Source organism: Muntiacus reevesi, chromosome 3 (genome assembly GCF_963930625.1).
Source record: "Muntiacus reevesi chromosome 3, mMunRee1.1, whole genome shotgun sequence".
Classification (NCBI taxonomy): Eukaryota; Metazoa; Chordata; class Mammalia; order Artiodactyla; family Cervidae; genus Muntiacus; species Muntiacus reevesi.
This window is the reverse complement of record NC_089251.1, coordinates 155,614,279-155,639,963: the sequence shown is the minus strand read 5'-3', so window position 1 is coordinate 155,639,963 and position 25,685 is coordinate 155,614,279. Positions and strand designations below refer to the sequence as shown.

At 43.2% G+C, this 25,685-nt stretch overlaps 1 protein-coding gene across 1 annotated transcript in view; it reads right to left on the bottom strand.

The window, feature by feature from the left end:
* STAT1 (signal transducer and activator of transcription 1) overlaps positions 1-25,685 on the bottom strand; it is a 39,168-nt gene extending 13,483 nt beyond the window's left edge. The window contains exons 1-16 of the mRNA XM_065930936.1: positions 25,543-25,685; positions 22,649-22,777; positions 21,586-21,730; positions 20,222-20,320; positions 17,858-17,947; positions 16,764-16,842; positions 15,143-15,234; positions 14,802-14,953; positions 10,213-10,371; positions 8,393-8,485; positions 6,360-6,419; positions 4,363-4,392; positions 4,165-4,258; positions 2,914-2,955; positions 1,563-1,646; positions 832-930 (exon numbers count right to left, since the gene is read on the bottom strand). Coding sequence (XP_065787008.1) covers positions 832-930; positions 1,563-1,646; positions 2,914-2,955; positions 4,165-4,258; positions 4,363-4,392; positions 6,360-6,419; positions 8,393-8,485; positions 10,213-10,371; positions 14,802-14,953; positions 15,143-15,234; positions 16,764-16,842; positions 17,858-17,947; positions 20,222-20,320; positions 21,586-21,730; positions 22,649-22,776 — 1,446 coding nt within the window. The 5' untranslated portion in view covers position 22,777; positions 25,543-25,685. The remainder of the gene's footprint in view (positions 1-831; positions 931-1,562; positions 1,647-2,913; positions 2,956-4,164; positions 4,259-4,362; positions 4,393-6,359; positions 6,420-8,392; positions 8,486-10,212; positions 10,372-14,801; positions 14,954-15,142; positions 15,235-16,763; positions 16,843-17,857; positions 17,948-20,221; positions 20,321-21,585; positions 21,731-22,648; positions 22,778-25,542) is intronic.

The following is a 25,685-nucleotide window of genomic DNA, read 5'->3' as shown; positions in this document are numbered from 1 at the left end:
TACCCAGGCACAGAGTCGTGAAAACTTTGAGTCACCAAACATGTATGTTTCCGGTTGAAGTCAAACAAAGCTTTGCTCCACCTTCCTGTTTCAACTCTCACACTACACCCAAGTGTCCTCTTTGAGGTCTGTTTAATGCTGTGGTCTTTACATTTCTGTAGGGTTTTTGCTGGTGATTTCATTTAAAATGCCCCTCAAAGGCGAGTTGAAGTGCTGTCTAGTGTTCCTCAATGCCTTAAGGAGCAAATGCACATGATATATAAGTTTTGTTCAGACTGAGTTATAAAGCTGTTTGCCATGAGTTTGATGTTAATGAATCAACAAGCATGTTAGATAAGGGATCTTTAAACAAAACAAGGTGATGTATTGATCTGCAGATGCGAGGATTTTGCCAGAGGCTGGCGGGAACCCATACTTCCCTTAGGCATAGTGACTCAGTATTCGCTAAATCAGTGTTCACAGTGACTTCAAAGAACCTAAGTACAGTAAATAATTGGAATCAATTGTAGTTGACCGACCATGAGTATCCACACTCTTAAGAACAGAGCCTGCTTGTTTAGCAAGTGTATACATTTTTAAAAAAGCATAACACAAAATCATCTGTTGCCCAAGCTTATTCACATGGAAGGAAAATAATAATTTTTAATTTCTAGTACATACACATGCTTCTGGAATGCTTCGCTATTTCAGAATTACTCAGCTCCTTAGCAGTGAGTTGAGTTGTGCCACTTTCCCCTCAACATCTGGTCCAAACAGGCTCTTTCAAATATGCAGAACTAGAGCAGGGGGAGTCTTTAAACCCTAGTATGAAAGTAGATGTGTTTTCCTTACCCGGGGTTCTGCCACCAGCATGTTGTACCACAGGATAGAGGCCCAGCCACTTGGGAGCTGGCTGACATTGGAGATCACCACGACGGGTAGAGAGGTCGTCTACAAGATGACAAAGACCTTGAAATCCTCGGAATCCCAGAAGCAGTACCTGCAGACCACTATGCAGCCTCACAGCTAATCAAGGAACCCTATGTACATTTGCATATATTTCATTCTTGAAAATTAAGAATGTAAAGGTACAGTCTTTTGTTTTTAGTTGAATTTATCTTTGACATACATTTTCAATTAAGAAATAAATGTCAAAGCTTCATATAAAAAATTAACACAGGACATCTTAACTGGAACATTGGCTTATTGGAGCTTCCCTTGTGGCTCAGCTGGTAAAGAATCCACCTGCAATGTGGGAGACCTGGGTTCGATCCCTAGGTTGGGAAGATCCCCCAGAGAAGGGAAAGGCTATCCACTCCAGTGTTCTGCACTGGAGAATTCCATGGACTGTATAGTCCATGGGGTCGCAAAGATTCAGACACAATTGAGCAACTTTCACTTCAGACAAAGGTTAACTTAGTTTTGTAGCAGATTGAACCATTAAATTAGCATTGAGATAGTACTGACTGAAAACAGCAATCTTTTTTTTTTTTTTTTAACAATTAGATAAGTATGTCTAAAATAAAAATACATGTATCAGTTTAAAGTAAAAATAAAGTTTCCCGGGAACATGTAAGTCTTACCTCAAGGTCAATGACCAAACCAGGCTGGCACAGCTGGGTTTCAAAACTAAGGGAGTGAAGCTCTTCAGTGACAATGAGAGGACCCTTGAAAAAGAAAATGGGAAAAACACGAATACAGTGATTCGTTCATTGATCCTGCAATTAGCAAGAAACTACTAAGCATTTTAACAAGCTCCAGAAAGCATGAACCCAATCAGGGACAATTTAGAAGATTCTAGCTTTTAATAATCTATCCCAGATAATTATCCTGAGTATCTCAGTGTTCTCTCAAAGATCAGATTTCTAATATTTTGGCAAGGGTTATGGATCAAGGGGAAGAAATGTTGATAGGGAAATAGCAACTTCTAATGAGTTTATTCACAACCTAAGGCTTCCCAGCCCTCAGTCCCCTCTGCCCACCACGGACCTGCCTGGCCTGGGCTGCATACCTCAGGCTGACAAGGGGTGGAAAGTGTAAACATGTTCCAAGTGTGACCATCTGCCAGGAGAGCAGATTTGCATAAGCCTGGCAGGTTATAATGTGCCTTGGTTGGTTTGGGTAGAAAGGTTATTGTGTTCCAAGTGCCTTCATACACATTATCTAATGTGAGCCTCACAACAACCTTAGAACCTGAGAGGTGTGACTCCATCCCTGCTCCTGGGCGAGGAAATGAAGTTCCCAGTTGGTCACTGAGAGTCAAGATCCAAAAATGAGGGCTGGTCAGGCCCAGGCGGGCACCTGTCCCACAGCGCCACGCGCCCTCTGCTGGTTGTAGTAGGGAAGGACAGCGTGCTCGGCAGGCACAAAGAACAAAATCCGACCAAACCAAAGCAACTCCAGCCATCCTGTCCTCTGCCCATGGTTCATCTCTGAATGCATCCCAAACATAGCTCTTCAAGGACAAGCCGTGACGAGGGGACTGACAGAAGGATAATGGCACTGGACAGGGCACACATAGTTTTTGGCAGGGCAGTCATGAAGCTGGCCTCTGATTCTAGCTCTGATAATTATTTCCTGTGCACACTTAGCTAACTCTGGCAAACTTCCTGTGGTCCAATTTCCTCACCTGTGAAATGTGAGTAACACAGTAGCCCACTGCACCTATTCCGCTGGGCTGTTGGTGAGGGTCCAGAAAATTCATTGCAAAATCACTTGACAACCAGAAAGCACACGCAGAGTGGCTTTACTGTTATCACACATACCCATATCCCAGAGCTTGCCTGCAATAAGCTGCTCTTACCTGCTGGTCTTTCCCACTGCTCACCCCTCTGTGAGGTGTCCCTGGCCACCCACGACCACCAGGGCCATGGAGCCAAGCTCACCGGACAGAGCTGCTAGTTAGGAGACCAGTCATGACAGAGAAAGACTTACCTCATTAGTTCTGGCACCAGCATTTTTCTGTTCTTTCAGTTGCTAAAAAAAAAAAAACAAAAATCTTAGTAAATAGCTATATAATAATCCTCAAAGTTGCTACTTCCATCTACAAATCAAAACAAAGTGTGGACTTAGAGTGAAGGAGGTGAAAATATTTTCAGGATGCAGAACAGGAGGTGAAGTGACCCTTGTAGGGGCTTATGAGGTGAAGGGGGGGGTGCCTTTCCCCAGCATCCTGACACCCTGCAAACACCGCAGGGTTCAGAAGCAGCCAGGGAAGTGGCATGCTGCTCCCTCCCCTGGGCAAGCTCGTTCTGAACTGTCCCTGTCACTGTCACCAGCTGTGCCAGGCTCCCCAGGCTGTGGGCACAGCTTCTCCCACCTCTGCTTCCCTCGGCAGAATCTCCCAGGCTGGCCCTGCATCTCAAGCTTCTCAGACCGTCCTTTGAAAAGGTCTTCAATCACGTAGCTTTTAAGGAAGCAACTTGGAGCACCCGGAACAGCTCTGGACACCCTCAAACTCCCGGTTTCGACCAAGGCTCTCACTTAAGGTCCAGCTTCCTAACCATGAGTCTGTGGGCTCCTGAGATGGCTGCCAGTAAGAAAAAGGGTGCAGCTTCCAGGCCAGGACGTGCATAGGGCTCAGCACCAACGCCTCTGCAGAACACCTGGCAGCCCCGCATTTTCGGGGAGAGAGGGGAGAAGGCACCGCCTGTATAAACCCCTCTGCTGGTTTCCACCGCCCACTGCCCGGGCCCCACTCCCCTGGAGACAAAGTGGTCGAGACAGTGGTCGCAGGCAAGACCCCAGCAAGGAGATGGTGATGAAGGGACCCAGGAGACACGCCTGGGGTCTGCCATACTTGGAGGGGTGGAAGCACCAGTCAGGATGTGCGGGAATAATGACCTTCAGGAAAATTCCAAGAGTCTAGAGTGAGTGATCACTGAGGTGGTCAAGGGACCACATGCAGAGAGCTTGTGTGCATGCTGGCTTGTGGAATATTTTACTGAGCTCACTTTCCCCCAACGAAGGCATATCTGAGAGAGACAGGCAGAGAGAGTGAAGAGCCGTGGGATGAGGAGGAGGAGCCAAGATTCCCCAAGTCCTGCTGAAGTCTCCAGCCACAAACTCTAGAAGTCTCCTCCCAGAGGAGCCCCTCTACATCACATATGGCCAGAGTGCCACTCCATTATAAGTCAGTCCTGATAAGCCAGACACAGCAGAAAAGGGGGAGATGGGTCTCCCTACCAGGTGTCGGAATTCTGCCGCCAGACTCCCATTGGTGGACTCTTCCATGTTCATCACCTTCGTGTGAGTGCCCAGAATGTTGAACTTCCTAAACCTAGACAACACAGGGAAGGGATACTTAAAAGGCTGAGAACTGTTAAAGCAACACATAAACAAACAAAGTAGAGAGCAAAACAGAGTGCAAAGTATTTCACGTACCCTTTTACTGTATTTCTCTCATTCACATCTCTACAAGAAAAAAAAAATGTAATCATACATGTGTATTTAAAATGTGAAATTCACATTCACAAACATATAAAAGTATAAGATCTATAACCAATAAATCTATACCTATGGGTTTTCTTGCCTATCATTCATTCAGTCCCTCAATCAACCCACACCAGCACTGCCAAGTTTTGCTGAGTAACCTTGGGCAAGTAAACTGGGCCTCACTTTTCTCTTCTGTACATCCTGCCAGCAGAACCAACCACACAGCACATCGGCAGGAAGAAACTAGCCAATGGGTAAGGAGAGCAGAGAGCGCACCCTCAGGAAATGCGAGCCTGAGTTATCACAACTTACCGAGCAGTGACTCCCTCTGCAGGAGGCAATGAGCCAAGCCCTGGGGACTCAGCAGAGAGTACTGCTCTGGGTTACAAAACTCAGAGGACCCTCCGAAGTGACAGCGCGAGTCTTATTTTTGCTCTTTATTAGTTTTAATGCTTTCATGAAAGTACCTGAATAGTCAGTTATTTGGGGAAACTGCCAAGTTTTAAATCTGAGGTTAAAATTTTGAGAGACCAGAATCTTAGGATTCTGTTGTTCAGCGATAATGTTGCCATCTTCTGGACAAATAATGTATGTTAGGGGCAGGTGAAGGTCAGAGACCATTCGTGCGCTCCCAGTTAAATGAGTTAGCTTCCTTTCCTGTCCCAACTAGACGTTCAGTGCTTTTGTGGCTGATAATCACTGTCAGCTATGACAGTGACCTATTTTCCTGCCAAAACTAAGAAGAAAACTTCAGAACTGGAATAGACAGAAAGGACAAAAAGGCAAGAACAAACCGAAAGAGACACTGACAAGCAGACTGTGGCAAAACTGCGGTAGCCACAAAAACCTCTGCAACTCTGCCTTTAAAGACACAGAACGTATTTCCTTGTCTCTTGAATTTCAGGGGACTCTGACTTGCTTTTCCAGACACCATGGATGGGAGCAGTGCTGTGCAAGTTCCAAGGCTGGACTAAGAGGCCCAGCACGCTGCTGCCTGGATCCACTTGGAACACCACGGCCATGTGAGAAAGCCCAGGCTGGCCGCTCTGACAGCCCCACAGAGAAGGGCCCAGTTATCCCAGCCAAAACCTCAGACATATAATGAGGTCATGCTAGACCACCCAGCAACAACCAGGCCAGCTCAGATTAGAAGGACCACCCACAGCCCACAGAATAATAGAAATAATAAGTTTCTGAGTTTAAGCCACCAAGTTTTGAGGTTATCTGTTATGCAGCAAAAGCTAAGTGCTACAAAGAAAAACCAAAGAAGATGGGAGGAAAACAAAGGTACAAACAAAGAAGGCTATAGTTACAGGAATAGAAAGAGACAAAAGCCAGAGGAAAGTGACTTGGAGTATCATAAATGGTTTTGAAACGTAGTAAACACACCAACAAAAGCATTAAATATATCAAGAGGGAATGGCAGGGGCTAAGCCATCTTGTTCCTTAATGAAGTGCCTAGGTCACTGCTAGTTTGGGTTCAGGGTCTAAGGACAAAACAGGATAGACCTGCTCCATTTAGACTCCTTGAGAGCCTGCCCATTCCTGGGTCCCTACTGTTCAGAAGAGACAAGTGTAAAGCCAGCAAGCTCCATACATGCCCCCCAAAATGCCGTCAGTTTCACTCCAGAAACAGGCCCATACTGGCCGAAGAATCACGGTGGCCTGGAGCCTGATCAAGTACCCCTTCTCTGGGGCTGACCTAGTTGAGGTGGTAGCTGCTTGGAACAAGCATATATGCATAAAATGCACTCATACTTTTGGTCATTTGTAGTCTAAAAAGGCATGCTGATACCAGCTCTTAGATAAAGTTCCCAATACCCAGGAATTACTGGTTTAAATGGGCTGGAATCACTAACGAATAGCCCCGCTGCATCAGTCCATGTTTGGTTAACAAAACCAACGTTTCAACAGTATATGTAGCCTTGATATTAGCGGTATCTTACTTGTCAAATAAGACTTTGACTTTCAAGTTATAATTCAGCTCTTGCAACTTCACCAGCAGCCTGAAAAGAAAAAGTCATAATTACTTTTAAAAATTATCTATTATGCCAAATCCATATTGATGAACATTTCAACAAGCCCCACCCCATCCAGTTTTTGGTTATTACGAACAATGGAACTGACATCCTTGTATGTTTACTTGGATTTTTTTTTTTAAGTGTATTTGTAGGATAAATTCCTAGATGTGAAGTTGCTGGGACAAAACTGTAATGTTAAATTCTGACAGCAAGCAACAGATTTTATATTCACACCAAATGTAGTGAGGGCACCTGCTTCCCCATTCTGCCTCACCAATACTGAGGTTTATCAAAATTTCTATTTTGGGCTAATTCTGTAGGTAAAAAATGGGCTTGCCTGGTGGCTCGGCACTAAGAAATCTGCCTGCCAATGCAGGAGATGCGGGTTCGATCCCTGAGTCAGGAAGATCACCTGGGGAGGAAATGGCAACCCACTCCAGTATTCTTGCCTGGGAAGTCCCGTGGACAGAGGAGTCCAGTGGGCTACAGTCCATGGGATCACGAAGAGTCAGACATGACTGAGTAACTACACAACAGAGGTAAAAAACAGCAAACTTTACCCTTTACCAAAACTTGTATCTAATGCTTAACCTGTTGGGAGAAAATAAAAACTCTGACCCATAATCAGGAAAATGAGGGTCATCTCTCTAACCACTCCAGGGCAGTGTGGAAAGATAGAGGGACAGAACCCTGGGCTGAGACTCCAGTATGTTTCTGTTCTGATGAGCTAGAGGCCCGGGGAAGAGCCCCCTCACGGGCTGGCTCCCTTTAGTCAAGCAGGTGGTGGGATGAGATGCTGCCCGTGCCAGTTGAGTGCTGGGACTTCACGGGTGTCAGAGTCTGGTGCCATAGCACTGGTAGCCGGGACGCAGCACCTGTGGACCTAACTCAGCAGCACTTTGGCAAAAATGACTAGGGCCAACTCTGAAGGTAAGTCCAGCTCTTCTGAGTCCAGCTGCTCATCAGCAGAGATAAAGCTATTAATAAATGAATGCAGCCATGCAACCGAAGAAAGTAAAGCTGGACATTCTCGTATGGAAACATTTCTACAATTTATTACGAAGGAGAAAAATAGTCTGCCGAACAACAGACAGCAGAACTCTGGCTTCTAAAAATGAAATATATCATGTCATATATACTTTTGCAAGTCTATGCATGAAAACCACATGTATATAAAAGTACAATGTATTTATTTATATATTCATGTATACATGGACAAAATTCTGGGAGGGCTGACACCAGGCTGCTTACTGTGGTAGTCTACAGATATTTAGATCACATACAACTTTGACAATCTGATGAAAGTTATGAACAAACACACTCACCAGAAAAATGTACCAGTCATTTACACACACTGCATCCATTTCAGGGGGAACATAAAACTCAGGTTATAGGCTCATGCTCAAGAGGGGATGAGGCTACTGGGAACTTTTATTCTCTACCATGTGCAGTTCTGCAATTTTGAATTGCTATTTACAGTAAACATTCATTACACCTATAACTGGAAAAAATTGTGGGGTGTGTGTATATACACACATATCTTTGTTATATTTCTAGTTGAATAGAAAAGACTCTTAAGATATTCTAAGTAAGAATTCATATTAAAACACCTACTGCAAAATTACTTCCTCTAAAGCACCCCTCTATATAACCAGGTTGTGGAAGGAAGCTGGGGTGCAAATTTTGTGATAGGAGGTGTGGAAACAAAGTTAAACTGAAAGTGTTAGTCACTCAGTCATGCCCGACCCTTTAGGACCCCATGGACTGTAGCCCTTCAGGTTCCTCTGTCCATGGAATTCTCCTGGCAAGAATACTGGAGCGGGTTGCCATTTCCTTCTCCAGAGGATCTTCTGGGTGCAGATGAACCCAGGTCTCTTGCGTTGCAGCGGGATTCTTTACCATCTGAGCTACCAGGGGAGGCCTAAGGAGGGGTGAGACTTCCATCTTCTCTTTATTACCTCAGTTTCACAGTGAACTGGACTCCAGTCTTCAAGACCAATGGCCTCTGAGGGTGAGTTGGCATGCAGGGCTGTCTTTCCACCACAAATGAGCTATAAATACCCAGCAAAGGATAAATTAGCATTTCCATTAAAGTTGAGGCAGTAAAAAGTTATTTTCCCTAAGGAGGAAAGGGAGCTAGAGGGCACAGTCTAAAAAACAGTTGAAAAACTTCTAATCAGTTGGATGAATAAGCTGAAGTTTTACAGTCAATAAAGACATCCCCAAGCCTAACAGATGCACTCAACAAAGTCAGTAATTGCAAAGATCTGTGACACTCTTCAACAATGAAAATTCTCAATTGGATTCTCTTCATTTACAAATTTAAGAATCAAATTTGCTCGTTCAACAGTGTGGTGATCATTTTGCAACATACACAAATATCAAATCACTACTGCTGTATAACTAAATATAATGTTAATATATCAATAATATCTCAATTTAAAAATAAAAAACAGTAACATAAAAACAAATTTTACTATAGTTGAAAATGAACCAAGTAGCATAGTGCTTACCACCATGCTTTGAAACTTACATTTTAACATCCTTTGGAAAATTTCTATTCCAGGAAAATTGTTTAGCAATATTTATTACCTAATAAACACTTCCAAATAGTAATTTTCATTTAAAAAAAGAATAAAATATACACTCCAAAACCCAAGTAAATGTCCTTGATTATTTCAAAATCAAGGTAGAGAGTAAAAGTTGAGTGCATCTATTTCAAAATCCAACATTTGGACATTCCTGTATGAACATGAGCCACAGGGAACAGAAGACATTTTTATTACGTCAAGTTAGCATTTAAAAACTGCAATATGAAAAAATAAATAAAAAAATAAAAACTGCAATATGAACTCTACTCTTCTACTCAGGGCCGCTTATTGACCTACTAAGCGCACTGGGAACACCTAGTCCTGGGTAAGGCACTACATAAGGCCCTGATGATAAAAGAAGATGGCAAAGGCACATCTCTGTCTATGAAGACCTTCCAATTTACAGCAAAGATAACAGAAATGCATAGACAATGATACAACAAAATCCAGAACAGGAGAATAAAGAATAAACTATAGCTCTGGAAGGGAGACAGCGTCTGCCCAGAAACCCTGGCAAAGTTTCATGATGGGATATACGCAGAAACATTGAGGATGCAGTTTCAAAATGAGCTACCAGAGAAGAAAGCTCTGAGGCAGAGGAACTATTGTTGGGAGAGGCATGGAGAAGCAGATGTCCAGGGTGGGCACCAGGTCAAGTCTGCCTAGAAATGGGGCGTGTGCAGAAGCAAACGCGGAACGGCTGGTAAGGGCCAGGCTGTGGGGGTGGGACCTCGGTGACCAGATGAGGGGCTCCCCTCAGAGTAGCAGGTGATGAAAAATCAAGCAGAACTCTGCTATGGCAGAGCAGAGAGTCACAGGGACTAGGGAAGAAGGGGCTGGGGCGGAACCATTTGAAAAGCTACCATGTAATAGTTCAGTAGAGAGCTTGAAATGTGATGAGACCACGGAATAGGGAAGAGAGGGCAAATACAAGTTAGACTCAATAGACTGGTTGAGTCTGGTCTCATCACAGACTAGCCAGAGAGAAGGAGACAGGTCACTGGAGTAGGAGGTCACAAGAAAGACAGGCCCTTGGCATAAACAGGGATTCAGGAAGACCTGGCTCAGGGAAGCCATAAAAATCTTTACACACTCTACCAAACCCTTCTTAATTATCTGAATTACCATAAAATTTTCCTCTGGGTAAAATAACTGCAAAAGGTGCAAAAACATCTCGCTCAAGTTACCTCTGAATGAGCTGCTGGAAGAGGTTGAAGGTGCGGTCCCATAAGGCTTGCTTGTTTTTGGTGATGGGGTCATGTTCATAGGTGTATTTCTGTTCCAACTCCTCAAGTTTTTTAAGCTGCTGACGAACCTGCTGCAGACTCTCCGCCACTATGGTAAACCTGGGAAGGTACAAGTCACCGAGTCTTCATCAGAAACAGCTGCAAAGCAGTCTGGATTCAGAGAATCACAGAAACCAACAAGCACTGTTTACAGACAACACGTGATATTATCTGCCCAGCCTTGCAGTGCAGGGAGAAACAGAGAACAAATCTTGTCTTGGTGTAAAGTGAAAAAGTGAAACTGTTAGTTGCTCAGTTGTGTTAGTTGCTCTTTGTGACCCCATGGACTGTAGCCCTGACAGGCTCCTCTGTCCATTGAATTTCCCAGGCAAGAATACTGGAGTGGGTAGTCATTCCCTTCTCCAGGGGATCTTCCTGACCCAAAGATGAAACCTGGGTCTCCTGTATTGCAGGCGGATTCTTTACCATCTGAGCTACCAGGAGTCATTATTTGTGAGAAAAAACTAACATGCCCTGAATGATTACAGCCCAAATAAAACGCCTCTGCACCCGCCGAGATGGACGTGAGCCGAGATGGACGTGAGCCGAGATGAACGTGAGCTGAGATGAACGTGAGCAGAGATGGGGCGGGGGAGTGGGAGCTTCTAGGGCAGTGGTCCCCAACCTCTGGGGCCTAATGTCTGATAATATGAGGTGGAGCTGATGTCATAGAAATAAAGTGCACAGTAAATGTAATGTGTTATTGAATCATCCTGAAACCATTCCCCCACCCTGTCTGTGAAAGAACTGTCTTCCAACAAACCAGCCCCTGGTGCCAAAAAGTTTGAGGACTGCTGTCTAGGGAATCTTGGACTTCAACTGAGTTATCATATAATTGGGACTTAAACGCACAGGGTAAAGGGGGCGGGGTGCAGAGGGAGGGGACATGATAAGGCAGACAATCTAGGAGGTGATGTGGCGGCAGTGAGGGGCCCCTGCAGATTTTATATCAGGGCAGTGACACTGTGCAGGGAGGAGGAAGAAAGCAACCTGGAGTCAAGGCAGCAAGACAGAGGGCGGATGGAAGCCGGGTTAGGAGGAGACAAGGGAACAGGGGTTACTAGGTCACTGACCTGAAAGAGAGGCAAGGTACATAATCTAACCATTATCAGACACTCAAAATATGTATAAACCAAGGAGGAAAGCTGCCGACTACTCTCAGGTTCCTCCATCCTGATAGTAAAGCAAAGGTGATGGAGCCTCTGAGCGGTGTTGGACTGTGGAAGTCCTGGCCTGGAGTGATAAGAGCATCAACTCCCCAGTGAAAAACATCTCCTCCAGTTGGTGTTTTCAGTCCTTGAATCCAGGTCATAGCCCCAAGAGCACAGCCCGTGGGTGTGAAATGAGAGGCAGGATAACAGTGGCAGGCGGGCGCACGTCCCACAAGGATTCTAACCCAGCAATTCCCAATCCTGTTTGGGCCGAGGGACACAAGAAAATGCTGACAATTCTTGCACAGCACAGTGGGGGACAATGGAGGGCATTCACATCTCCACAAGAGGCTCCATGTGGCCCAAGATGATCAGAGGGGCTCTAGACAGTGAGGACCTCACCCCACTCCTGGGGGAAAAGAAAGAAAAACAGCAATCCAGAAAGTAATCTCATGAGATCTTTGGTCCTTGGGCCCTTCAGAACTGCTCCAGGCCACCACCCACTCCTGCCCACTGACTCTACTGCTTCCACCTGGTCTGCTCAGCTCTGTCCGTCCTCCCTGGGCTCTGCTAAAACCTTTGGTTCAGTTCAGTCGCTCAGCCACGTCTGACTCTTTGCGACCCCACAGACTGCAGCATGCCAGGCTTCCCTGTCCATCACCAACTCCCAGAGCTTGCTGAAATTCATGTCCATCAAGTCGGTGATGCCATCCAGTTATCTCATTCTCTGTTGTCCCCTTCTCCTCCTGCCTTCTATCTTTCCCAGCATCAGGATCTTTTCCACTGAGTCAGTTCTTCGCATCAGGTGGCCAAAGTATTGGAGTTTCAGAATCACTCCTTCCAATGAATGTTCAGGACTGATTTCTTTTAGGATTGACTGGCTTGATCTCCTTGTAGTCCAAGGGACTCTTAAGAGTCTTCTCCAACACCATGGTTCAAAAGCATCAATTCTTAGGTGCTCGGCTTTCTTTATAGTCCAGCTCTCACATCCATACATGATGGTTGTGAAAAACCACATGGTTTTGGAAAAACCATAACTTTGACTAGACGGACCTTTGCTGGCAAAGTAATGTCTCTGCTTTTTAATATGCTATCTAGGTTGGTCATAGCTTTTCTTCCAGGGAGCAAGCATCTTTTAATTTCATGGTTGCAATCACCATCTGCAGTGATTTTTGAACCGAAGAAAATAAAGTCTCTCACTATTTCCATTGTTTCCCCACCTATTTGGCAGGAAGTGATGGGACCGGATGCCATAATCTTAGTTTTTTGAATGCTGAGTTTTAAGCTAACTTTTTCACTCTTCTCTTTCACTTTCATCAAGAGGCTATTTAGTTCTTTGCTTTCCGCCATAAGGGTGGTGTCATCTGCATATCTGAGACTGCTCAGATATTTCTCCCAGCAATCTTGATTCCAGCTTGTGCTTCATCCAGCCCAGGAGTTAGCACAATGCATTCTGCATGTAAGCTAAATAAGCAGAGTAACAATATACAGCCTTGATGTACTCCTTTCCCAATTTGAAGCCAGTCTGTTGTTCCATGTCTGGCTCTAACTGTTGCTTCTTTACCTGTATACAGATTTCTCAGGAGGCAGGTCAGGTGGTCTGGTATTTCAGTCTCTTTCAGAATCTTCCACAGTTTGCTGTGATCCACACAGTCAAAGGCATTGGCGTAGTCAATAAAGCAGATGTTTTTCTGGAACTCTCTAGATTTTTCAAAGATCCAGCAGATGTTGGCAATTTGATCTCTGGCTCCTCTGCCTTTTCTAAATCTAGCTTGAACATCTGGAAGTTCATGGTTCACACACTGTTGAAGCCTGGCTTAGAGAATTTTGAGCGTTACAGTGTATGAGATTTTGCTGATGAGTGCAGCTGTGCAGTAGTTTGATCATTCTTTGGCATTGCCTTTCTTTGGAATTGGAATGAAAACTGACCTTTTCCAGTCCTGTGGCCACTGCTGAGTTTTCCAAATTTGCTGGCGTATTGAGTGCAGCATTTTCACAGCATCATCTTTTAGGATTTGATATAGCTCAACTGGAATTCCATCACCTCCACCAGCTTCGTAGCGATGCTTCCTAAGGCCCACTTGACTTCACATTCCAGGATGACTAGCTTTAGATGAGTGATCACATCATCATGGTTATCTGAGTCATGATCTTTTTTGCATAGTTCTTCTGTGTATTCTTGCCACCTCTTCTTAATATCTTCTGCTTCTGTTGGGTACATTTCTGTCCTCTACTGTGCTCATCTTTGCATGAAATGTTCCCTTGGGAATCTCTAATTTTCTTGAAGAGATCTCTAGTTATTCCCATTCTATCGTTTTCCTCTATTTCCTTGCACTGATGATTGAGGAAGGTTTTCTTATCTCCTTGCTATTCTTTGGAATTCGGCATTCAAACATCCTCAGAGCAGACTAGAGATACAGGCCTTTCTGTCTCTATTCTATCCTCAGACTTAAATACAAAAATCAGAGAAATGAATCTCCATTTAAATAAAGGGCCTGCCTGGCTCACCAGTGTTGACTGGGAAAGTCCTGGAGTTCCCAGAATAGTATGGGAACCTCCACGACCAGGCTCCAGCCTCTTGTCTGCTCTGTTTCCTTCCTTCCTTATCTGGCATCCGACTCTCTAGACACCCAATGTAAGAACTTTGGGGCCAGGTCCTTCCCCCCCTGCTGCTTTTGTCCACACCTTTTTCCTCTCTGGTCTGTGAAGTTTTTTCCTGTTCACTCTCGAGTCAGTGCAAGGCCATCTTGTCTCCTTTTATCTTTCCTGGTGACTCCTTCCTTCATCCTCCATGGACTCTGAATGGTCTCTGTTAGAACCCTGGCAATCTTTCACTAAGTAGTTATTACCATGTCCATCTCCCATCTCCCCAGTGAAGTTCTTTGCTGGCAACAACCAAGAATCATTCACCTTGTGTTCCAGGTCCTAGCCCAGTACCTGGCATACTGCATATAATAAATATTTACTAGATGGATGGCTGAATGAGTGGCCCACTGTTATTTCAAGTAAGCCTGGAAAATGCCTCAAGCCCTTTCATTTTTAATAAAACACTGGGACTTACGTTGTTAAATGTGCTGTGTGATGACCATGTCACTGGTGTGTTGGCATAGTCAAGGGACACATCCCACAGTGCGTGTCCAGCAGGAGAGGAGTGCTCCACACCAAGCTCAGCATGGCCACAGGCATGATCAACACTGCTTTTCAAGTGTTTCTAGGGCAAGAAGCAGCTGGATTATGTCCAGCTCCAAATGGAAGTTTTCACGGGGTCCGTGCAACTAACACAGCTTGAATGTTCACTCTACAAGTTTATGCAGCTCACCAATCAGCTGCCAGTCTTACCAATTTTGCAGCTGATCCAGGCAAGCGTTGGGGGGCCCCCCAATACAGGCACTCTGCTGTCTCCGCTTCCACTCCACCAGTTCATCATTAATCAGGGCTTTCTGGGTAAGTTCGGTGGCATTCAACAACTCTATTATTTTGAGAACGACTTCCTAAAGGGAGAGAAAGACACACAGTGAAATAAACACATCTTTAATCATGGAATTTTATTCTTTCCTCTCAACTGGGGCACTAAGCCAAGTGGTTATAAAAAATAATTTTTGCCTCATTTCTAAATTTCAAGTTCATTATTTACAGTCTGTGACAAAAGTACTGTGTTATTCTGGAACATGAAATGCTACCTTTCTCTTATTGTCCAGCATTAAGTACATCTTCTGGAGTAACAACTGTTCTTGTTTCTGATCATTCTTTGCCACGCCGTTGGTTTCATGTTCTGTGAATTGGGAGAGACAGCAGATAAACAAAAATGTGAGACGACAAAACCAACTGAAGGCAAGATTCACATACATTTAGGGAAAATATGACCCAAATGCTATCTGAAGACAGGTCCAAGCTTGGTCTTATCAATCACTATTGAACAAAACAAAAAAATACCGGAACAGGACACTCTGAAACAAAGTCCTTGTTTTCAATGGCTCATGTAAATGAGAAATAGTACTGTCTGGTTCTTAAGTCACTGTCGGAATATTACCTCAATGAACATAAGGGACAAGATTAAAAACCTCAGTTTAAAGCAAAATTGATACAAAGCATCTCCGTGGCTTTGAAAGAGAAGCAAACAATTTGGAAAAGTGTCACTGAGGTTTCTTTCTCTCCTATTTTTATTCACATTATTACAAATAATGTTTCCATTTTATCATGACATCCTCCAAGGACTGCTAGGGTAACAGCAGTACTCTGCTTGTTCTATACACAGTGCACACTTTGAGGTTATTTTCAGGTGGACATCCTGTCATCATTAAAAACAAGCCACAACAACAACATAGAGTAAAATTGCTCTAAAACAAGGGGGAAATGCTGAACTTCACCTCTAGTGTGCACACACAGAGCTGGAACATTTGAAGAAACTTTGGGGATTAGGGTGGGGAACTCCAAACACCTATCCATCTATGTCCATCAGTAGGTGAAGCACAGTGAGTAAAGTGAATAGCACACACCAGTGGGTGTCAACGGGGGGTGATTTTGCCGCCCAGAGGTCACTTGGCAACATCTGGAGACAGTTTTGAAATGGCAACCCACTCCAGTACTCTCGCCTGGAAGATCCCATGAACAGGGGAGCCTGTCAGGCTGCAGTCCACAGGGTCGCAGAGTCAGACAGGGCTGAGCGTGCGATCACACACTGGCAGCTCTGCTGCCGCCTGGTGGGCAGCGGTCAGGGACGCAGCTGAACACCCTACAGTGCCCAGCTTGCTGTCATTGTCGGTTATGTCCAGCATCTACAACCCCACAGACTGCAGCCCACCAGGCTCCACTGTCCATGGTATTTCCCAGGCAAGAACACTGGAGTGAGCTGCCATTTCCTTCTCCAGGGGATATTCCCAACCCAGGGATCGAACCCACATCTCCTGCATTGGCGGGCAGATTCTTTACCACTGAGCTATCGGAGTATCTCACACCGCACACCACAGTCTCCAAAATAAGGTTGTGTGTGTGCTCAGTCATGTCCGACTCTGTGCAACCTCATGGACTGTGGCCTGCCAGGATCCTCTCTCTGTCCATGGGATTTTCCCAGCAAGAATACTAGAGTGGATTGCCATTTCCTCCTCCAGCAGAACATGGTTATATGGCTCAAAATGTCAATAGCACTGAGGTTAAAAAACCCTGACCTGGTCATCAAGAAGTCAACACTAGTAATTAAGTCATAAAATATTTGGTAAATATGAAGGAGTACTTGCTTTTGCTAGCTAGTGTAGGCAGAAAAAATTACAGGCAATGGACACTGCTTTAAATGCTAACTCTTACCTCTGTTCTGCAAGGTTTTACATTTAAAGTCATATTCATCTTGCAAATCTTCTAGGGTCTTGATTTCATGTTCAATACTCTACAAGTAAAGACATAAACAAGTTTTCCACCATATTCAGAACAAAGACTTTAGGACACAGATTATTGTTTCTATAGGACCCAGAAAATCACGGATACAATCCTGCTCTCTCGAAGATGAGTAAGATTCATAAAATCCTGCTCTCTCAGAGATGAATAAGATTCATAAAATTCTAATAATGAGTAATTTCTACTTAATTAATAAGCATATAATAACCATTTTAGAAAATAAAACATATACCTATTTCTGGACTGGGCCACTTGATGTCTGCTCATTTAATGAAATGTTTCCCTCAGAGGCAGCAAGATAAATTTGCTCCAAATAACCTGCTTGATAAAATGCCATCTGAAGCACAAAGTCAGGGTCATGCTAGTGTGACCTGGAGACCCACAGGAGAGCAGGCTCCTCAACAGAAAGGCCGCTTTCACAGACACAGGTCCAGTGCAAAGCTGGACGCCCCACCCTCTCCACGCAGCCCCACAGCAGAGGGGAGTGAACATATACCACCAAGGGCGCCGCTCCCGTAGGTGGTCTAGGAAGTTCTATCTTAAAGTTATTGCAGATGTTTTACTCTAATCAGAATATGTCAGAAATTTCCTTCCCTGAGATGTTTTTGTTCCCCATCCAAGCCTTGGAATAAAACAGGTGTTTGAGGAAGACTACGTTCATCCTGGGGTCTATGTAACCCCAGGAACATACGCCAATTTAAGAAGTGAAGCCATAGCAGCAACAGCTTGTTCACTGGGTGATGGGGCAAAGTCCACAGTTACCGCATGATCTTACAAGAAAGGAAAAGATAAGCTCCACGTTTGGAAGTTATAACACGGGCCATAAATATCTATCTGCTCATTGGTTGCATCAACTTGTTTACTTAGAGATTGGAATTTGGGGAAACTTTTCTTCTCAACTGCTTAAAAAACTGAAACCAGTTAAAATGTTTACACTAGGGCAACTGAAACTTTTATCCCCCCATAAGAGGTTACAGAGAATATGTGTACATTTATTCAGTACTCACCATAACTTTGTCCTTCACATTTCTGACTTTGCTGTCAAGCTCCTTCTGTTTGTCTAACATTACAGTGCTCTGAATATTCCCAGATTGCGCCTGTAACGGAAGGTACGCGGTTAGCAGCCATGACTTCGTCTGTTGTATTTACCTGCTGGTTAAGGTCCAAAGTCAAGTCTATATCCTGTGCCCGCCTAACTCTCAGACCTTCCAGAAGCTCCTACAGGCCTCCCACAGGAGTGTGCAAAAGAAAAGCTCATTCTCAAGGCCCTGGAAAGTGCTGGCAAACTGTGAACAAGCCTATAGAAAGACTAGGCTCAGTTCACATCTAAACTAAACAAATAGTGTATCTAGAATTTCCCATTAGTTCATACAGTTGCCTGCGACCACACAGGAATTTATTTGAGGGTTTCTCAAATGCTGTAGAGAAGATTATTCTTATTTACCCTGTCCTTATTTCTCTCAAAGTCATGCAATTCAGTGTGGCCACCAGACCAGCATCATCTTACCACTTGGGAGCTTGTTGGAAATACAGAATCTCAGGTCCTAATTTGATCACTGAATCAGAAACCCCACTCGGACAAGATTCCAGATAATTGAGAGGCATATCAAAATTGTACAGAGAAAGACAAATATCACAAGATATTGTTTGTGGATATGTGGAATCTAAAATAATGATCTGATACCCCCAGACATCCAGGACCATCCCCCAAAGCCCAAGAGGGCCTTGCTTCTCTTGGTCACAGCTGAACAGTCCACTATCCTCCTCCGAAGGGGTCACTGATAACTCAGTGTCCTCTGACGGGCTTAAAATAAATCAAAAGCCGACAAGCCTTCCAAACCCAAGAGATGGGGCTGACCTGGCAGAGCAGGAATCACCTCCTTCACTTTCTAGTGCTGCCTCGGGGCCAAATGTGAGGAGGGAAAGGTTTAGGTACCCCAAGGTGAACAGTTTACTCTCCTGCCCGTCTGCTCTTGGCTGACCACTCAAGCCCATCTGAGATACAGAGTGGCCTGCTGCATAATGCTGTTACAATGAAAAATCCACATGATAATCAAAATTTCCTGCTGTGAGTCTCCCAGGTACAGGCCATACTGAAGAAGGCACACCTCTCTCAGAGGCAGCAATGTGGCCGGCTTTTCCTCTTGGCACTTCTGTTCACTAGGATGAATGAGCCAGCGTAAGCTTGCAACCAATAATATGTATCTTTAAATGCTTACTGCAGCAAGGAGCTTTCAGTGTGACAGGAACTAACACCCAGGGAGGCAGCAATCACAAGGACAGGGCAAATGCTCAAAAAGTACATGGAAAATGGCATATTCACTGTCTCTACTTAAGCTCTCTCTCTCCACCCCTACCTCCCAATCTCACAGCTCACTTTATTAGTTATTCCTTAGAGAAATGGACATAGGAAGCATTTCACTGTGCATTCTGACCTTCTTCCCCAAAAATGGAATGATCTCAGCCACAACAGCTCAAACCACAGTGGTTTCACTGTCTGCTGGATTGTTCCCACCACCCCATCAATGAAAGGCATGAATAAATGCCACGGTAACTTCAAAAAACTGAACCCTGATCACCAGGAAGGTCTGTATTAGGACTAGTAAAATCATGATTTAAAAAATCTTGGTTATGGTATAACTGACTCATTCACTGTTTGGATGTCTTAGATACCTAACAGATATCTCAGTACCATCCAAATCAAAGCTGTTGATTTCCCTATCAACCCATTCTTTTCCTAAAACCTACTGTGTCCTGCCAAAATCCTACTCCTGTCTCTTTCCTATCATCCCCAACTTAATAAACAGTATCTCCAAGTAACCCAAGTCACAAATCACAGTTATCCAAGACTCTTTGCTGCTTCTCACTTCCACATCAGATCCTTCAGTGTAAGCCGTTTTGGCACCACGAGCAGAACAACGGAATCTGCCCACGTCGTCCCACCTCCACCGACTGCGCCTCGACCTCACCTACTTCCCCTCTGCTCCCTCAGTCTGTTGCAAGAGCCCGCTAGCCATCTGCTGCTTCCTTTCCTTCCCTGGCACTTCAGAGATGATGCCTGACCCTGACCTAGAGAAATAACCCAGCCCTCCACTACTGTCCACATTGTATCATGCTTTATTATCTTCACAGCGACTATCACAACCTGAAAAGGTTTTTCAAACCTAGAATGACTTCTACTATAATAGGGTCCTTTCTCAAAGTCTGGGTCTGTAACATCTTGATACTTATTTTTCCCCACTTCTTGGGGGCAATGAAATCAGAGAGCTAGTCACCACTGCCTTGAAACAGGGCCTCAATAATACTTGCTGGATGACTGAATGAATGTTTATTGCTTTATTATCCTTTATGTTCAGTTAGGGAAAAAGTACCTGGCTGATTCTCTGGGCATGATCCAAGATCTTTCTTTCCTCCTTCAGACAGTTACAGATGATCATAGACATCAGTATTGGGTCTTCCTGAAAATTATCCTAGACATGGGTTGTTAGAATAAAAGTAAATTAATCTTCAGAATGTTTAAACCACTGTATATCATACAATGAAATGAGTTTGTTCATCCTGCACTTACTAAATCCTATATGAGCTATTTTGTGGTAACATCAAAGTATTCTTTTCGCATATTATGACTAAAACTGCTTCAGCTGTCCAACTAACTGCAGGTTCCTAAATTACTTCTTGATTAAAAAAACAAGTATTTTTGTATACAGTTCCTGTAATATTTTTCATTTTTGTTGCTCTTGGGCCCAGTTCTCTTGTTACAATCCTGAGACAATGAAAATGATACAAAAGTTATCCAGATTATTCCTCAATTAATCTGATGGTCTCTGCTTCGAATCAGACTAAAGACATTCTTTTCAGTTCTTCTGCTTTCTTGTCAAAGGTAGTTTGCAAAGTACTGCAATTGTGCCTCTCTTTATAACAGGTATAATTAAATCAACTCTGTAGGAGAGGAAATTTCTGTAAAGTTAATCTGGCTTTCCCATTCACTGGTATTATAAAATCATACATACGTTCACAGAGCGGGGAGAAAAGGTTTTAATTAAGTTGAACAGTCTGGTTGTGAAGAATAAAACAAGAAAATGACAGTACTCACCTCCATTAAAACAGAAAAATTCCATTAATACAGAAGTAAAAATGGTTATCAGGTTTATGGGGTGCTGAAAGTACTTATGAAGAACTCCTAAAACTCTGACGTATACTCTCTCCTGCCTGCAACTTCCTTTCACTTTTTCTTCCAAGGGAGGGCAACTCCAGCAGAAGCAAGGCAAGGTGGGGTCCAACTCCAGTTTACCACCTCATTCCTGGGCCTCAGAGACATCAAACCTTTCTGGACTTACTCTTCATCTGTTTACTAAGCACTCAGACTGGACTCATCACTACAGTTCCTTTGAGCTTTAACATGTTACTACAGCTCACTGCTCTTAACATATAACCCTTTTTCTTAATGACTTAAATATCAACAACTTTAAATAAAATTATAGCACCGAATTTCTCTCAGAACTACTTATGCCTAAGTGATAGCCTGAAGCTTGAAAATTCCTTATGTTTACAAAATGAATTGATATTTTATTTTACTTCTGCTATAAAGTATTAGCCACATAAAGGCAGTTTATTGATAGTCTCTGTAATTTCCTAAATACCAATGAGAAGGTACTCAATAATATTTGCTGAATGAAAAACCTCTCTTACGTAAACATGGAAGCATTTCAACTAAAACACAAAATGAAGGTCATACCTGAAGGTTACGCTTGCTTTTCCTTATGTTATGTTGCAATAAAAAATTATTCTCCAAAGAAAAGCGACTGTATTGATCATCCAGCTGTGATAGCAGGTCATGAAAACGGATGGTGGCAAATGAAACATCGTTGGCAGCATGCTCCCTAAGAGGGTCAAAATGTACACACTTCATTTAGATACTACTTCCTTTGTGGCACAGTTGGTAAAGAATCCGCCTGCAATGTGAGAGACCTGGGTTCAATCCCTGGGTTGGAAGATCCCCTGGAGAAGGGAAAGGCTACCCACTCCAGTATTCTGGTTTGGAGAATTCCATGGACTGTGTAGTCCATGGGGTTGCAAAGAGTCAGACACAACTGAGTGATTTTTTACCTTTAAACCAACAAAATAAACACTGTTTTCCATAATGAAATGATGAAAAATAACTTAAAAGTGTTTTCCTGGCTTTTAGTCCCTTCTTTTGAAGCTGACAGTGCTTTTAGCAGCAGGGAGTATAGTATTTCTATTATATAACATTAGCATGAACAATTCTAGTACGCCAAGCTGGTGCATAAAGCTATCAATGATGATTATCTCTGGAGTCAAAAAATCAACAGGAGCCTTTACTTTCTATGTCAAATACTTTCAGAACATTTAAAATATTTGCAATGAGCTAAACAATAAATTTTAAAACAGAACATTTATCAATTTTAAGAGCTATCTCCTTAACTGCATTACTTTATACTTCTCATAAGTGTTCTACCACAACTTGGCTTTAACTTACCTCTTTCTATAACCTGGATCCTAGCTTGGAAAATAATTTGTATCAGCATCATGTAACTTGTTCAAAGCATTTAGGAGGATGTATAATTAAATTAAAAGTACATAAAATTAATGACTAATGCATTTAGCTTTCTAGAGACATATGACATTTTTCAAGTCAACACTCTTTTTTTGCAACAGATAACCCCAACGGCTACTGATGAGATTCATCTGCTAGTCAGTGTAGTTCCAAGTCTTTCAATCAACAAGTTATTTTAAAAGTGCAGAAAAACTCCTCCTTTTATCAGATGAGTTTTCCTTACCAGTCTTGCTTTTCTAGCCACTGTGCCAGATATTGTCTGATTTCCATGGGAAAACTGTCATCATAGAGCTGGTGAACCTGCTCCAGGTATTTGGACTCAAGCTGCTGAAGCTCATACCACTGGGACATCCTATAGGGCAAGAAAGCACAGATCACAAGTGGAAGCCCACAGCGCCAAAGAAAGCATGTCTAGCATTGTGCTTGTTCTAAATATCTTGCTTAATCAAAAACATAATTTGTCTCAAATATACTTTTAAAATAGATGTCTATATTCCAAAACCTGTTTTGCTTTGTTTTGTCATTTGGGGTCAATATTTCTTTCTTCCCCATAAAATACACGTTCAGGTCTTTGCTCAAATGCTAATGCATCAGGCAAGCCTTCTTTGGCCACCTTATTTAAACGGATACTACCTCTCACCCCAGGAAACACTATCCCTCCTCCTTGATGTACTTTTCTCCATCGCCCTTACCACCATCTGACCTAGGACGTATTTTCCTTTTGATTTTGATTAGTGTCTGTTTTTCCCACTGAAGGGAATGATTTGTCCGGGATAGTAGTATTGCGAGGTGGGGGAAGGTTGTTCACTGAAGTATCTCCAGAGCAGTGCTGGGCATATAGTAGGTGTTCATATGCCTTTAAAATGAATCTTCACTTTTATCACTAAGTGGAAAACACTCTTTGCTTTAAGATAAATTGTAAAAACTTTCCCCAAAACTGCTCTTAGAAATTACAGAACATTTGTAATTTAATTCAAAGGACTTTAAACTGGTATTCTATATGATTCATATGATTAAAATGAATTACTTTTGTTATATATCTTTTAAAAGAGATATTTTGTTCTTGGTCTACTGCACACAACAAAGTAGGACAAAATTCTTAAATCTCAGTCATAATTTTTAAAGACTGAAACTACATTGTTAAATGCAATTTGAGAAGATAAATACTATCTCTTTAGATAACTGTAAATCAACTTTTTATATAGTAACCCTGAAGATTAAAAATTAAAACAAAAATCTGATTTAAGGAAGTCTGAACATCCATCAGGAAAACGAAAAACCTCCCTTCATCATAGTGTAAATTAGGACTTATCAGGTTGGCCAAAAGTTTCGTTCAGATTTTTGCAACCCAGTATATCAGCGCACAGCTGACAATACTCTGAGCAAATATAAGTGAATCTTGTTCTACCAGGCCTGAGAAAAGGCTCTGGATTTTCAAGCAGGGCGTGGAAGAACATATGCATGCTTGCTGGCAAGCACATGTGTGCAGGCATGAAATCATGTCTGCTTCACAAATTTCCCTCCAAAGGAAGGTAGGCATACGGTGGAGCCACAAAACTAACCATCACAAAACATCAGTACAAATGAACCCAAGCGAACCTTTGGTATACTTGCTGTAGCAATTTGATTTTTCACTTCAAATTTATCCTACCTGAGTAAAAGATTGCAAATTTGCAGTGCTCTTCCTCCCTGCTAAGTATCTAAAAAGGATGTGTCTAAAGCAAATACGCTGGCCAGCGGGGGCTGCAACACTCTTCTTAGGTGGGTGACCACAGGTGACTCACTTCTCTATCAACAGGGTGATTGTTAAGACTGCGTGAGCTGATACAGACACAGCACCTGGCACAAAGCAGGCGATCAACAAATTCATGCTGACAAATTCAGAATCCACTCCATCTTCTCGCCAAACTTGGTACCAACACGGAATAGCAAGACCATCCCTCAATCACCTGACTTCTTCCTTTCCAGTCTCAAGATCTCCTGCCTCCATGTCTCCAACACTATTTCCCAATCCAGCCTTCTGCTGCACAAGGGTTTTGACCACATCATCCTCTTGCACAAAACTGCTAGTTTGCCCAATATCTGACTGATTTCCACTCTGACACTGTTTTCATCCATTCACAAAGCAACCCTGCCACCCAATCATCTACTTTTCTTCCCCTGGCTTCGCCCAACACTTCTGCTTTGCTCCAGCTGTCACTCACCCTTGAAAACAGCTTCCCCGTAAATTTTTGCCTCTTTAAATTTTACTAGCATTCAAAGACGGGTACAAACGCCATTTCTTCTTTAAGCTAAGACACACCCAGAGACAATTAAGCTTTCATTGACTTGTGCCTCACAGCATTTTGCATCTCTATTTGGGCGTCAGCCCCTGTTTTCCTTGGTGACTCAGTGGTAAAGAATCTGCCTGCCAATACAGGAGATGCAACACACAGGTTTGATCCCTGGGTCGGGAAGATCCCCTGAAGTAGGAAATGGCAACCCACTCCAGTATTCTTGCCCAGAAAACCCCATGGACAGAGGAGCTTGGCGGGCTATGGTCTATGGAGTCGCAGAGTCAAACACAGCTTAGCGACTGAGCATGCACACTGACACCCTGTCTTCCTTAAAAAAAGCTCTATGATGTCTCCCCTAAATAGTGTATGCTTCAGATTTGCTAAGACTGCCTTTTTTTTTTCTTTTTAAACATCCTCTGCACTTTGGACAGTGTCCTGCACACAATATATACTCAAGAGAAATCTGTTGAACTGAAATCTAGTAGACTGAATTAGAAAGTAAAGGGCAAACCATATTATGGTCCAACAAGTTTTAAGTACTGCGTCAAACTGCAAACTGGATTGTGCTGGGGGCTCAAGTCTTATTTCCGTCCCATAAAAACAATCTATCCAACTTATACAAACAATATTTAAAGCACAATCAATCATACCTATTTTTCTTCCCCCAAACTTTTGGTACTAGTCAGAATTTTTTAAAGGCTAATTATATTATTTCGGGATCTGCAGGAACTAATCATCACTTTTACACTTCATGAGCATATTAAGCTCTTTTATCCTTAAACAGATATATAATTAAGTTCCAAAGTCACATACTCATTCATTTCCGTTAACATTTACTAACCTGTCACCTTCTGCCCAGCGAAGGGCTAGGGATTCAACACAAGCAGCAGCTACACACAGCACGTCAGATGCCAAGACTGTTGGGTCTGCATGCACAGGGTGCGCCTAGCTTAGACAGCTCTCTAGGGGTGGCACACGGCAAAT